Source organism: Podarcis melisellensis (assembly GCF_964234715.1).
Source record: "Podarcis melisellensis genome assembly, chromosome: 3".
Taxonomy (NCBI): domain Eukaryota; kingdom Metazoa; phylum Chordata; class Lepidosauria; order Squamata; family Lacertidae; genus Podarcis; species Podarcis melisellensis.
The window spans coordinates 96151343-96166965 of record NC_138530.1 but is presented as its reverse complement, the minus strand read 5'-3'; the positions used below and the strand labels follow the sequence as shown (position 1 = coordinate 96166965).

Genomic DNA, 15623 nt, shown 5'->3' with positions numbered 1-15623 from the left:
GCTTCAACCAGAGCCAGGGCCTTTTCAACTCTGGCTCCGGTCTGGTGGAACGCTCTTCCTCATGAGACCAGGGCCCTGCAGGATCTGATTTCTTTTCGCAGGGCCTGTAAGACAGAGTTGTTCCGCCTGGCCTTTGGCTTGGAGCCAATTTGTTTCCATATTTTAATGTTGTATTTTAATTTTGTTTTTAATTTGTAATCATTAAATTTGTTTTTATTATTGCTTGTAAGCTGCTCTGAGCCCAGCCTTGGCTGGGGAGGGCGGGGTATAAATAATAAATTATTATTATTATTATTATTATTATTATTATTATTATTATTATTATTATTATTATTATTTTATTATTATTATTATTATTATTATTATTATTATTATTATTATTATTAACTACCACTCTAATGGCCTAAAGGTCTTTGAGTTCCAGATCTCGCAATTCCATCTGCTTTTACAAGAGAAGGGAGCTTGATTTCTTTCTTAAAGCCAAAGTCAATAGTCAGGAGGGAATTCGACAAATGAAATCTGACAGAGAGGGGCAGATTCCCTTCATGCAAGGTTATATGCATTCTAAGGCTTTTCTTTGCTCATTCCCCTCAAATTTTATTCATGTTTCACATGGATCCTGAAGAGGGTGTCCTCTTTGGGCTCCACTGCAAACCCGGAAGTAAGTGTTCCAGTTTGTGAACTTTTTTCGGAAGCTGAACGTGCTCCATTTTTATTGTGTTTTACGTTGAGGTCTGTCTGTTTTTGTTATTTATTTTGCATTTTTGTGGCTTTTTATTTTTGTGACTGTGTGGAACCCAGTTCAGCTACTGATTGTTTGATTGTGTGACTGCAGTTTGCTGTTTATTGCTTTCATTTTATGGATGAATGGTCTTGTTAGGTAGTAAAATTCATGTTAAATTGCTGTTTTAGGGGTTGTTTGCAAAAGTCTGGAACGGATTGATCCATTTTGCATTACTTTCTATGGGAAAGCCTGTCTTGGTTTTGGAACGGACTTCTGGAACCGATTAAGTTTGAGAACCAAGGTACCACTGTAGACCAGTTTCATGATAAGCAGTCCATGAGGCTGTCTACACTTGATCTCCATTTTAGGAGCAGAGTGGAATCCTAACATAGCAAATGTTCCATCAGGGCAAGGATCTCTGCTTGTACAATGGAATGCTATCCCCCTCCCTTCCCCTGCCCCACATTTCGCTCTCAATCTAAGCGTTCCTCTAACCCTCAGCAGCAGATTTGGAGAGGGTGTGGGGCAAATGCAGAGGAAAGAGAGAGGGAGAAATCTCACTGTGCAAATGACAGGACTCATTGGTAGAATACTGCCCATAATCCAAAGGACAGACAGACCTAGGAACTTATTGCAAATTGAAAAGTCACCTGTTACTATTTTTCTTGCACCGTCTCACTTACATAACAAGAAGTCACATAGAGTAGGCATGCAGTCTGTTCTGTGTTCATGACACACCACTCAATTCATCTATTTGGCAATCAAAACAGATGCCTGTTGAGTATACATTAAATGAAAGGATTGAGAATTGTCAAAGGACTCAGTGATGGCGATTTCCTTTGCAATGAGGAGAGGCCAAGGCCAGTATCACATGGCTAACACTCTACAGCAGTCAGGCTACCGGTGCAATAAGCAAAAGCTGCCAAGGCTACAAGATTACTTTTCTTATTCTTTTTTCACTGAATCAACTTGTGCCATTTCTGCCTGTAATCACCTTCCCGACCTCATTCTCCTCCAGCTATTGTACAAACCATCTTTTTTCTTACATGGCAGCCATGAAAGCCTTTTGAACGCCAGAAAGTAGCTCTGAAAATGAATGTTGAGCAAGGCTGGGCAGCTGGGGCTGAATGAAGTTTGATTTCCCTCTTAACTTTCGTACCAATACAAGTCTTTGTGCCTACAGCTGCATTTCAAATATATAGTCATCTGAACACTACCAAAGGAAGGGAAAAAAGTATTCACCTTTGATGGGGTGGTTGTTGTATTTTTCATGTATAATAAATCACTGTAACTGAAGCACTACATGCAGGGGGGTTTGGGGGGGGAGTAATCTATTTTTAATGTTGTTTTGACTTCATAGGAAAGGGGTTAGGTACGTAAGTTACCATGGAACGAAAAAGAAAGATGCATATGCTCAGGTTTGGTTAAATGATATGCAAGAAGATTGCATTCTCCATGGGGTAATACGATAACAAAAGTTAGGAATAAAACAGAAAATGAGTTTTGACGGGTAATTTGTATGTGAAACAGAGGCCAGGGTGTTTTGATAAGTGTTCGAAACTCCCACTGTTATAGGCACATTTTGCGACAAGGAATTTCATTAGTGCAAGCAGCTTCTGAGCTCTGGGCGCAGTACTGCACCCATGATTTCAGATTAAAACTGCTGTGTGGAAGGAAAGGAGGAATTTTTTCTGCCTCCCCACTTCCAGCTACTTTTTGAAGAGTGGGGAAGAGACCCTCTTAAGAATATTAGGGGGGTGGGCAAGCGAAGGATTAGACCATGTGAAAAATGAACATAATATTTTAGCTGCAGTTCATTCATTTTCAGCTTTGTATTATTGTTTTAAAAAGCGCACCTAGACATGCCATTTAGCTCCTAGCTTTCATATCTCAGTTTCTAACACCTGTTTTGATAATGTAAACCTGGAAAGCTGGAGTGGGTGAGGAACTGGTATTTTTGTTCTCTTTAAAAGACGTTCTGCCTTTAGAAAATGCTGTCACCAAGTGATTAGAAAGGCTTCAACCCAGTCATTGGATGCACAGACCTTGGTTCTGTAAAGTGGCAGAATGTCAACTCTTAAAAACCACAATAACCTTGGTCTTGATGCCCTTCAGAAATCATGCCCACCTTTTGCCATATGCAAGCAACTGTGTGTATTCCTTTTCCTTTAAAAATCTGCAATATAGCATAGAGACTCATTCTGAAACCAGGACCTTCCGGTATGAGATTGAGGGCTGCACTTCTGTGACATCTACTTGGACGTAAGCCCCATTGAACTCAGAGTAAATGTTGATGGAGTTGGGCTCTAGTTTGTGTAAGTGAAGAAATGTTTGAAGTGTTTACCCCCCCCCCAATTACCTACCTTCCTTCTTCTAACTTGCACGAATAAGGATCATGTACAGTCCTCCATCTGATCTGTTACCCACAGAAACTGAACAAAGTCCATAAGCAAGAAATAGGCTTGTATTATGCTTCTGTGAAGCAGCATGTTCTTTGGAGGAGAAAAAGGGCATTTGCAGAATACAGTTGCGCTAAATTGATTTTGATGTCTTGAGTCACTTGAGATGGCTCACACATAAAGGTGAAAACAGCTGTCATGCTCAGCGTCCGTCTCGGGGACATAGTGATGTACTTTTTGTGTGTGAACGTGCCGTTGGAGGGGGGAGTGTTTTTAACCTTGCATCTGCTCCTATCCCATCTAATGTGAATACTTCACATGGCACGACTACTAAATGAATCTCTTTAACGTCCTCTGCTAAGTGTGCACTGCCTGATTGAGGTTCATTATATTATTGCACCTGTCAAATAATATGTAATCAGTGAAACTTTCCTGAGACTAAAATCTATCTGTTGCCTTGTGGATAGTCTAAAACTTATCTCCATTGGGAGGGTTCTGAGGGAAAAAACAATGAAACACCTATCTTGAACTAATTTATATGTTTGGCCTCTGTACCTGAGCGCAATGATTAATAACATCATTGCAGTCGCAAAGCTGGGCAAGCAATGAATTAGCAAAGCTTTGTCAGTACTCACACTAATTAGATTGCAGTCCTATATCCACTTACTTAGAAGTAAGCCTTGCTAAAATAAATGAGGCTTACTTCTGAGTAAACATGTATTGGCTTGCAGTGCACAGGCAATATATTAAATTCCACTAAGCCTTCTTAATGGTTTCATTTCATATCTATTCCTTTACTCACGGCTCTATGGCTTTTAGGCGAGTCTGAGTTCCAAAACATAGTTAAGGACGAGGTCCAGGTTTGCACATAATGCTAACAATGGTTAGCAAAATCTAAGGTTGATAACCAACCAACCAACCAACCAACCACCCATGGCTTATGAGTGTGGTTTGCTTATGGCTAATACAGTATTATTAGGGACGCAGGTGGTGCTGTGGGTTAAACTACAGAGCCTAGGACTTACCGATCAGAAGGTCGGCGGTTCGAATCCCCGCGACGGGGTGAGCTCCCATTGCTTGGTCCCTGCTCCTGCCTACCTAGCAGTTTGAAAGCACACAGTGCTAGTAGATAAATAGGTACCGCTTCAGCGGGAAGGTAAACGGCGTTTCTGTGTGCTGCTCTGGTTCGCCAGAAGCGGCTTAGTCATGCTGGCCACATGACCCGGAAGCTGTACGCCGGCTCCCTCAGCCAATAAAGCAAGATGAGCACCGCAACCCCAGAGTCGGCCACGACTGGACCTAACGGTCAGGGGTCCCTTTACCTTTAATACAGTATAGTTAAGCTGCAGGTCAGATATAGACAGTCAACCTATGGTTTACTAAACTATGGTTTATAAACCATGACATGGTGTTACATGTGAACTCAACCACCTTCATGACTTTCTTAAGGAATAATTTACACTTTCTTACTGTTTCAGCTGCAACATTAAATAAACATACAATAAAATTTATCTATGTAGTATGAAGAACAATTAGGTATGTCAGAGAATTCTGACAAAAACTGGAAAATGAAGCAGAAATTGCTGCAGTTTACATGTTTCTAGGCAGCAACAGAAATCAGTTAACTGACTATGATTGGTATTTCTTCACATCATTATTGTGTTTTACTCCACAATTTATAACATAATAGCTTCTTAAACATTATTTTAATGCTTCTTTTACATTGAAATGAATGTCAATTATGTAAGTTACATATCTTAAAAGTTAAATAGCAGGCAGGGAGGCAAATAGCATAGAACTTGGCAGAAACCAAACTGCAGCAGAATGGAAACTACCTTGACTGTGGTGTATCCAGGTTGGAAACGAAATTGCTGCCTTCTTGCATCCCTAGCAACAAAGCAGGACATCACCCCAAACACTATTCTCAGTTTTAAGGCATTACTAAAGTAGTGCAAAAGATGAAAGCTTGTCACCTGCTAAAAGCTACACCTTTTAGGCTACACCTGATAAATTCCCTATTCAGCACAACTCTTTAAGGACCTCACTTTTGCATCTGACCATCCCAGTCATGCTTAAAATTTTAGGTCACTTCATGGGCTCACAACTCAATGGTATCGCACATGTTTAACATGGACAAATCTCAGGTTCAACCCCTGGCCTCTCCAGTTAAGAGGATATTGGGGGCAGTGCCAGGAAAGTCGTGAGTCCTCAGAGAACCAATGTCAGTCAAAGTGGACTAAGCAGTAAGATCAATAGCATGACTCCACATACAGCAAATGTGCATGTTCATTTGACAGGTGGGTGATGACTGTTTGTATTTAATAGGTCCTGCTCGGCTAGAGGCTCAGTTAATTCACAGGTGTTAAATGATGGAAAGAATCTGTCTCCTGAAGAAAACTGCCAAAACAGCTATGAAATGAATATATCACAAACACAGTCAAATATACTAGTTAAACCAGTTGATAAGGTATGGCGTGCCTTAAAAGCTTCTGGAATATTGTCCTTTAAATTAGTACAAGTATTTTTCATTCGGCAGCATATTTAGCTTTCAAGTTCAGCCAGACAACTCCAAAATATTTGTTCCTAATGGGACTGATCATGCATATAATAATGCAGAAAGTCTTTACTAGGCACAACTTCACCAGGGTTATTGTAATGGGAAATTGTTCAGTAAGAAATAATGAAAACACAAGATTAGCAGGGATATCGGAAAGCAAACAATAGAAAGGGTTTTAAAAGAAGAAGGTGATGCGAACTGTCTCATCAAAATACAGTGGTACCTCAGGTTAAGTACTTAATTCATTCCAGAGGTCCGTTCTTAACCTGAAACTGTTCTTAATCTGAAGCACCACTTTAGCTAATGGGGCCTCCTGCTGCTGCTGCACCGCCAGAGCACAATTTCTGTTCTCATTCTGAAGCATAGTTCTTAACCCGAGGTACTATTTCTGGGTTAGCGGAGTCTGTAACCTGAAGCGTCTAACTCGAGGTACCACTATATCGTGGATAACAGACCCAGAATGCTGCTGAATAACACTACTGGATGGCCATAGTTATTAGGTTTATAAATATTTATCTGATTTCATTATTTATTACATTTATCCCCCACTTTTCTTCCATGAGAGCCAAGATGGCATACTTGGAGATTCTGACTCTCATCCCCAAAAGCCAGACATTTTAGAATGAAGAAGGTTCCTACAGCACATGGCTTCATGTCGTGCCCAGGAACCTAGAAATAAAGCTGCAATATACTGATTTTTTTTGAAAAGCACCTAGATATTTCAGGACGTATCCAATTCAGATTCATGGGGGGGGGGAGAGAAACCAGGGTTGATGCTTAATTTTTAATATGGTCCAGCTTTTTCTCTTAACAGAAGCCACTTGTTTTATTAGTAAGATTTCCATTCCTGGCAGAATAGAAGGATATCTTGCCATTACCAACACACGATGATGGCCTTCTTGCCAAAACCTTTGAGCACAACACCCATGGCATTGCCCATTTTTCTCTATGGCTAAGCTCTCTGGAAGCTCTAGTGCTCTGCTACAAAGCTTCCTTGTGTCAGTTGCAACCAGTTTTGTGCTCATTTTAACACTACAGAACAACTGCTATGAAGAAAGGGAAACTATATTCATTGGATATATGAATATGCATAGGCCATGTGAGTTATGCCCATTTTGTTTTTGTTGGCGCTGTTAATTGATGATCAGACAAACCCATACTTATGAATGCAGTCCTTTGTTGTCCTGATAGATGTACTTTTTAATTTTTTTACAGGGATGTGGTGAGACAGGCGAAGTGAGACCATGTTGATTCTCCTTGACCTTTTGGTGGCTTTTGATAGCATCACTCATGGTACCTTATGGGATGCCTCTGCAGCTTGGGTGTAGGGGGCACAGTCATGCAGTAGCTCCATTTTTACCTGCAGGGGCAGTTTCAGAAAGTAGCATGGGTGGGTTCTGTTTGACCCCATGTCTCTTACGTTATAGGGCCACAAAGTTCCATTGTATCCCCAAATTTCTTGAACATTATATGAACAGCACCCACATGACCCCAGAAGTTGAGGTGATACAGGAGTATGGATACCGTATCTTACTCCAGGCATCCAGCTCTTCATTGGGGCACTTTTACAACTCCTTTCCCTAAAGGAGGCTGTGCTATGTAGCTCCAAAAGAGAGGGCCCTTTCTGTGGCAATGCCCCAGCTCTGGAACACTTCCCAAGAGTTATGACTGACACTAGCATTACAATATTTTTGGCACCAAGTTAGAACATTTTTTATTTGCCCATGCAGCATTAAATGGATTTGTTTAGCTTACACAATAGTTTGGAAGTGCTGTTGCTCCTTCTCATTTTGCTAATGCATTAGGAATGTTTCATCTGTTGTATTTCTAACTGGTATTAATAGTTTTATTCACGCACATTGCACGCCATCCTAGAACACGTTCAGATGAAGGGTGGTGTGGGAATCTTTTAAAGAAATAAATTAAGAAAAGATCGTTATCGCAGATTGTTTCTGATGAAGACAAAGACAAATCCACAATCTGGATTATTTGTGCTCATGCTGTCAAAATGAATGAGCCCAAACAATGAAATTGGGTTGGATCAACACACCCTGGCATCACAAAGCAGCAGTTAAAGTGTAAAAGCGTCTTTGGATTTGGGGAGGTAAGAGGAGTATGATTATGCTGGATGAGTGATGGCTCAGCCAAGGTGCTACAAACATTATCATTAGGGCTTTAGCCCAGTAGCCAAATGCATTTTGGTGTTTTTGCTTATTTGGGCCAGATTTAAATGGGAAATTAATGAGTGCCTTTGTTTTCTTTTTCCCTTTAGGATCATCCCAGTAGTCCCAGCATTCTACTTTGCATATGAATGATTATGAAACATTTGTAGAAGATCCCATCAGGCTGTGCTTTGTAACAGAAAGCAAAGAGAACTTCAATCAGAACTGAATAAATGATCTAAAGATATATCATTGCCAGGCGTCTCTACCCTTAGTAAAGATCCCACAACAACCGTAATCTTTCTTCATTCGTTTTGAAGTTGCCATTATCGCACAGTTTCCGATAATGTTCTGTTTCAATCTATCAGTGTCTCAAAACAAATTTACATGTCCATGCTCTGTTCAGAAAGTTGCCTTTCAAAATGCCAAGAGAACTTCCTTTTATCTCTGCTTTCTTGTAGCAGGACATTTCAACAGATATAGAGAAGAGAGGGGGATTGCACAACCCTCATAATTCCAGGAAGGTCCTCATCATTAAGCGAACAATCCCAAGGAAGGGAAAACAGCATAAATTACACCAGGTTAAATTAAGCTAGCATAAAGTACGGTACTTGTACTTGGTGCTTGTACCTAGAGCTTGCTGTGCGTTCCATATTGTCTCAGGACAATCAGTCAGAGTTTCAAGGATAGTTTCACTGAGTTTGGATTTGGTAAATCCTGGGCTTTGCTGGTTGAGCCAGAGCTCAGTGAGGCCTATGCAAACCTGCGTCCCTCACCCTGACTGGCCAAGGCTCAGCCAGGAGAACTTAAGTCTCCAAATGGGGATATGGTGGTGGCAAGGAGAGATTTACAGTTCTTTTAGCTCAGCCATGTGAGGAATCCAGTGGAATTTAGCTGGCAGTAAGGGTGATGTAAGTCAAATTCCTCCTGAATGGATTTTGGAATAGGAGCAACTAAGCCGGCATACGTTACGCCAGCTTTCTATAGTTAGGATTGTTCAAGTAAGTGGTTAACCTTACAGAACTTTTACAGATGCAGCTACGAAGCAACTTGGTCAGACTGAATACTAAGCACTCGTGTGCAGAATAGCATGTTACACTCTGAAACGAAAATGGTGATCTTGAGGAAATGAGTCTCAGTTCATAATACACTGGAGCACTGCAGACTGAACTGATTTGCATTTCAAACCCAGCAATTGAAAACCAGCAAAAATCAGTAGAAGCACACTGTTTAAAATCTATGGCTAAGTTCATCATCTGCAAAGGTGGAATGCTTTGTGTCCAAGCAAGGCTATTAGTAGTGCCTTTTATTTATTCATCTTATTCCTTTTAAATGCTTCATGTCTAGCCATTGAACCACCCACTTCAAACAGTATTCTGTCCCCAAACTACTCATCAGAATGAATATTATATGTGGCCTAATAAAACAATTTTGTGTCCAAAAAGTGCTGCTATCTGGAATGAGCACTGAGTGAACAAGAGTCTTTCTAGGACCAGGGGTCAGCAAACTTTCAGCAGCGGGCCGGTCCACTGTCCCTCAAACCTTTTGGGGTGCTGGACTATAGGGGGGGTGAACGAATTCCTATGCCCCACAAATAACCGAGCGATGCATTTTAAATAAAAGGACACATTCTACACATGTAAAACATGCCGATTCCTGGACTGTCCATGGGCCGGATTTAGAAGGCGATAGGGCCAGATCCAGCCCCCGGGCCTTAGTTTGCCTACCCCTGATCGTGCACACAGTATTGCAAAGCAAAAATAAAAAAACAGAACAAAAAAATCCACACATAGCACAACACACAGGAATTTCTAATTACTTGTCTCCATTTTGAAACTCAGGCCCTAACCCTACATTTCCAGAAGGTCTTTGAAGCTTTCCTGTAATCAGATCAACAGTTACTATGTGTGGGATATTTTAACATGGTTGACAGCTCAGTGCCGTTCCAAAAGGATGGCATCTCCAGTAAGGCTTATTTTAAACACTGCACTGCAGCAGACTGGTTTCCAAATGTGTGCATATTTAAGAAGGGAGCATCTTTGCACACTATTTATCTGAAGGGATGACATTGCATCAGTAGAGTTGCTCTCTGATCTTTGTGCATTCATGGAGCATCTGAAATGAGTTTATCCACATATACACAGAGGTTCACTTCAGATATTAAAATAAGCACATGCTTTCAGGGGCAGAACCTGCCTCCATGATGCCAGACTCCATACCCTATTAATTCTACCCAGTTAGTATGTCCAAAAGAGGATGGAGATAAAGGCAGCCTTGGTTCTCTGATGTACTTCATGTACACATTTCCAGGCACATGTTTACATTACATTACATTTTAAAGTGTTCACAATAAACAGGAGCACCATCTACCAAACAAAAGAATTTTAAGTCTCATTTATTTCAAACCAAAAAACTGGAAAATGTGATTAATGATAACTCAAAGAGCTAGTGGCAATAAAAAAAACACACCCAACACATCTAGGGTGAGATAATACAAAACTGCATTTCCTCAGTTACATCTGCTTTTACAGGAGCAAAATTTAGCAATGTGTGCATGCATGTTTAAAAATTCAATATAAAAATTGGCTTGACAGGACTAATTTTCAGAAGCTTCTGTTTGTTTGTTTTTTTTTAACTATCCTGAGTAGTTCTTTTGAGAATATTCCATCATGAAGGCAGGAGGGGAAAAATGGGTCTAAGAAAAACTCAGCCAGCTTGGACATCTTCATGCATACAGAAAGAAACCAACAAAAGTGTAAGCAATTGGTTGTGAGTACTTGATCAGAAGCGTTGCATGTTTTAGTGGTGAGATCTATCAATGTCAGATGACTTGAGGGATCTCTGATGGTGCAATTCTCTACCTTATGTCTCCTTTTTATCCGGAACAGATCTTTATTTTAATGTTTTAAAAAATGAGCTCCTCATTCTTTCCCCCACACCACCTACTGCCAAGAGCAGTAAAGGATAATAGACCAGAGACCACATCTGGCAATTGGGTGGAGTCCAAGCCAGTGGTTGGTTGGTTCTCCCTCCCCCTTTCATTCGCATCCACACACAGCCTGCTCAGAGACACAGACTTTGGCCACCACAAATGGAGCTGTTAAGAAGGTTCACACCCTTCCCACCATGTCAAATTTTAACTGAAGATGGAGTTGGGAAGGAAGAAGTCTTTGCTCAACATAAGGGGAGAATGGAGTTGAACATTTACTGCTTCCTGAAGAAAATGGTATTGACACCTGCTTACTCTAGAAGGAATGCCTACTGCCAGCTGAGGTCTATCCTTTTCAGCTGATCTCCCTGCTCCCCAACTGACTTCCTCCTCCCTATTGCCCATCTCATTAGCACTGGGAACAGCTTTGGAGAGTTCTTATCAAAGCTTTCAGCCATTCCCAGTGCTGATCAGGTGGGCAGTGAGGGCAGGGAATCCACTAGGGACAGCACTTGCCGGCTACACAGAGGTTAGCGGAGGGTTGCAAGCCATGAGTTGTTTCTTCGTGTCTTATAATTAAATAACCTGGTTATCAATTGAAAGAATGAGCTTGATAGTAGTTCATTCTGGATAGAATGCCTTGCATTTCCCTTTATATCATGTTTTGGTGGGGCCTTAGGGCTGCCAAAGGAAGGTCTGTGCTGAATAGGGCAGAATCAGGTGGAAATATATCTGGTTCACTCAAGTAGGGCAAGCAATGGTAAAGTCAGGGAGAAATAGACACGTCATGGTGGGTCAAGTTAAGGTAAGCAACATCTGGTTAAGTAGCTCAAGTCAAAGTCAGCCTGGTTGAGATATGCCAAGGTTTGTTAAGTCAGGTCAAGGCAAGACAAGTCGCAGCAGATTCTGATGAGCATTGATCAGGACCATGGATAGCTCCAAGTGTGGCCAACTACTTCAGTTGCAGAAAAATGTCTCTGCAAAGGTTTGGACTGAGTCATAGAATCAGAGTTGGAAAGGGACACTGAGGATCTTCTAGTCCATTCCCCTGAAATGCAGCTGTCCCTTATGGGGATCAAACCTGCAAGAAGAAAAGTCAGCTCAGAATCAGAAGAAGATGGGAGAACTATGTCCTCGGCTAAGAAGCTGTAGGAGTAGCAGCTGAGGGCTTACTTCTGAGTGGGGTGACCAGCCGTGTGTCAGGATCTGACAACAGAGGACTGAAGCGGGACAACTGGCCACCCTATACCCAAAAGCCTTAAAGCACGTGAAGTGGAGACTGAAAAACTATTCCAACAGCTATGCACAAATAGCTGTAAGCACTAGAATTAACTGTTCCATATGGAAGTGTCTGAGAGGGAACATTTTTTTGTCAACTGGTAGCAAGCAGAGCTGTTGCTTTTAAAGGAGTGCTAAACTCTGTTCTCAAGCGGCTTTCTTTAACCAGATTAAACTGTAATACTAGGCAGAAGTACTCCCAGCCTCTACATGTGGGTTGGGAGAAATTAGCTCCACTTACGTCTTTCTAATAATGGCAATGTTGAAAACGGGGGGGGGGGGTGTCACAAGCTACCAGAAGGAAAACAGATTTTGTGCTTCAGCGGAGGAATGACTGGGGACAGGAGTGGGAGTCAGTATTACCAGCTTTGCCATGGTACGTGTAAAACTGGAGGAGAAACAAGTCCCCACCACCACCACCACTTTCAATCATCCCACTTTTTCTTACTATTTCACAAGCCTGGTGTGTGTGTGTGTGTGTGTGTGTGTGTGTGTGTGTGTGTGTGTGTGTTGGTGGGGGGGGGAGGGATTTGAGCAATGATTATCTCCAGCTCTACTCCAATAAAAAAGGCCACATAACATACTGTGTGGCAATACTAATTTATGAATGCTCCCTGGTGCTCACAACAGTTAAACCCTTTAAAATAACAAATGTCCCTTCCTGGCTGAGGAAGAAAAATGTAACAGGCCCAGCACTGCCCACCCTCCCAAAAATATATACACAAGGATGTACAACAAAGTAAGCCATCACCGTCCACAACAAGACAAGAATTAACTTCATTTTCCCTTAGAGATTTTGGTGGTTTATGAATTTGCAGAGCTTAGAGCTAATCTCAGATAAATCCAAACTGCCCCGTTTTATGAAGGCAATGTTTCTGCTATAAATAAGCAAGAGCGCCAGAACCAAATGCATTTTTATACGTGGTGCTGGAGCACTCCAACTTATCTTGATGCATTATCTATTTCACCAAAGAACACTTTTCTTCTTTATATATGAAGGTATATTATTAGTGGTTTAGTACCAGTGCTTATCTAAAGCTGGCTGACTTTTCCTACCCACTTTTCCTCTCACACAAATAGAGGTGATGGGATGAGGAGGGGCTCCACTCTGGACTCAAATTTATAGCCTAATGTAATCTGCTAATATGCCTCTCCCAGCCCCTTTCAAAACTATCTTACTAGTGTGGGTGCCTCAGAAACTGAAATTCTCCTGCAGCCAACACAGATAGGCTGGGTGAGAGGTGAATTACTCTAAAGTACTCAGGAAGCCATCAACCCAGCCAAGGTTTCCACTACCTGGGGCCATCTGCTCAGAGCCCAGCAAAACCTAACCCCAAATATATCACCCTCATTCCTCTGCCCTGCTGTGCAAGTCCAATCATGTTTACTCAGAAATGAGTCCTATTAAGAGTACAACTGCAATCTTATGCTAATATCCTGCAGAAAGCTTCCTGTGTCATCCAAATACTTGGGGGGGGGGGGAGGAATGGGTTGCCATTACTGGAATCAAACTCAAACCAGGATGCTCTCGAGATGAGCAAGCTTTAGGAAGTAGCAACAGAAGCAACTGCCTGACCCATCTTAAGGTACCATCACCTAGAAAGGGTTATAGCAGGTCACAGTTGGTTGGAAATTAATTTCTGGCTGTTTGGGTTCTAACATGCCACAAATAAGCCTTATCACCAAAGAGATAATGCACACTGATTCTTATTTTCCTCTTAATCCTAGAACAGCATTGGGTCCATATGGAGCTGAACTGTAAACATTGATTCTGTTGGGCGCCTGAAATTCTGTTCATGCACAAATATCAATCATTTGTCTGGGGCTCGCAGAAGCTTTACAAGGGAAAACAAAGGAACCCAATCAGGCAGTACACATCATACTGGCAATGACAGTCTTACTGGTTTCGGCATATGGAATGGGGAAGGCGCCATATTGTCCTTTGCCTCAGGCAGCAAAATGCATTGGACCAGCCCTGGCAATACATCACTCATTCAAAGGAGTGAAGGCAAAGGATTTTCAAAAGCCAGCTCAGCTCCTTACTGTCACTGGATCCTATTGAAGCATCCACAGATGAAATGCCACCTACATCACAACTCACTTTTTCTTGCTTTTAAAACTTATCAAGAGAAAGAAACCAGGAAACAATTCCCTTACAAATACAATTATCATGCCTACTCAGAGAAGTTGTTATATGAGTTCTGTGGGACATATAGTTAAGGAACACTCTCTTGAGGGCTGTATGAACTTAGTATGAAGAACACTTAAAGGTTTCCCAGGAAACTACAAGCAAGTCCGTAAAGCACCATATACATGGATGCTATTGTAACTAACAATAACAAATGATTTAAAAAACTAAGTTTCTAAACAACCGAATTGGGAGTAGCCTTTGCATCTTTAGACATTCTCTCCCTCAATATGCCAACACACACACACACACACACACACACACACACATTAGTAATATTGTACTTTTAAGCAGAGAAGAGATCTAATCTGAGCTAGAAACTACTCTACTGAAATAGCCCTGTTATGCCATTGATTCTTGTCTTAATTAATGAAGTAGTTAAAAAAAGCCCATTGTTCTTTATGGAATATGTTCATGTATCATCCTACATGGGAAGGCATGGATTAGTTCACTGGATCAACATAGTTTCAGATAAAGTTAGTAATGCTTGTGTAAACCAGAATGCTATTACATCTGGATGTTAAACTAGCAAGCGATCTGTTGGAATGTTTTATTCATTCTTTTCTGTCACCCATGTTGTGCGTGGTATACTGCCTATGGAAATAAACTCCACCCTGGGCTTGCAAACCTGTGAACTCAGACCTGATTTCAGCTATTTCAGAGATGGGGATAGCCAAACACTAAGATTCATATGACTATAGAAATCAGAGCAAGATGTGGTAATTACTAGTCATGGCAATAAGGCAGGTGCATGAATAAATGCAAATTTCGAGTGTCATCCAGATAAGATTAAGCACACTTAAGTACCTTTGATTGCGATGGGACTTCACTTGGGTGGCGGCTTTGAGTGTTCTGTTGATTATTTCCATAGCAATGATGAAGAAAACAGAAAAGAGCCATCATAAAGGACTGTATAGGAAACAAAACTGATCTCTGGGAATTAAAAAAGGGAGAGATGCAAAACTGACCACGCTAAAATGAGGGCTTTAAGCTCATGAAGCAATGGTGTAAATGAACTGTAACTTCTGGAGACATTGCAAGAAAGCAAACCACGCAGCCAGTAATGTATGAAACACTGTATACATAGCATACATAGATAGTAGTTGTTGTAGTAGTGAAAACAACATCCTGCCCCTATGTATTTCCTTAAAACAAATTCCAGAAATGAATTCACAACTTGTCCTGTAGCAAGTTCAGCAGATGGCAAAACTCACTCCAGATTCTGCAGAGTGAAAATCAGCCTCTTGCTCAATGTTTGGCCTCATTTACTGAATTTACATATCCTGAAGTGTTGTATCAATACAAAACCAGGGGTGTGATGTGTCAAAACTGAATTCTGACGTCATTTGTGTGTGGTACTTGCATGTGTGCATATGAATGTGCATC

General features: G+C 41.3%; 1 protein-coding gene across 5 annotated transcripts in view; it reads left to right on the top strand.

The window, feature by feature from the left end:
• The window catches only part of TPO (thyroid peroxidase), a 97513-nt gene extending 89384 nt beyond the window's left edge, over nt 1–8129 (top strand). For 2 of the 5 annotated variants that reach the window (XM_081906102.1, XM_081906099.1), the window contains exon 16: nt 5449–5892. In XM_081906102.1, coding sequence (XP_081762228.1) covers nt 5449–5668 — 220 coding nt within the window. In that variant the 3' untranslated portion in view covers nt 5669–5892. Of the gene's footprint in view, nt 1–5207; nt 5893–6895; nt 6974–7952 lie in introns of those variants that run through there. The other 3 variants (XM_081906100.1, XM_081906103.1, XM_081906101.1) reach the window with 3 other exon arrangements.
• Nucleotides 8130–15623: the final 7494 nt, after the last annotated feature.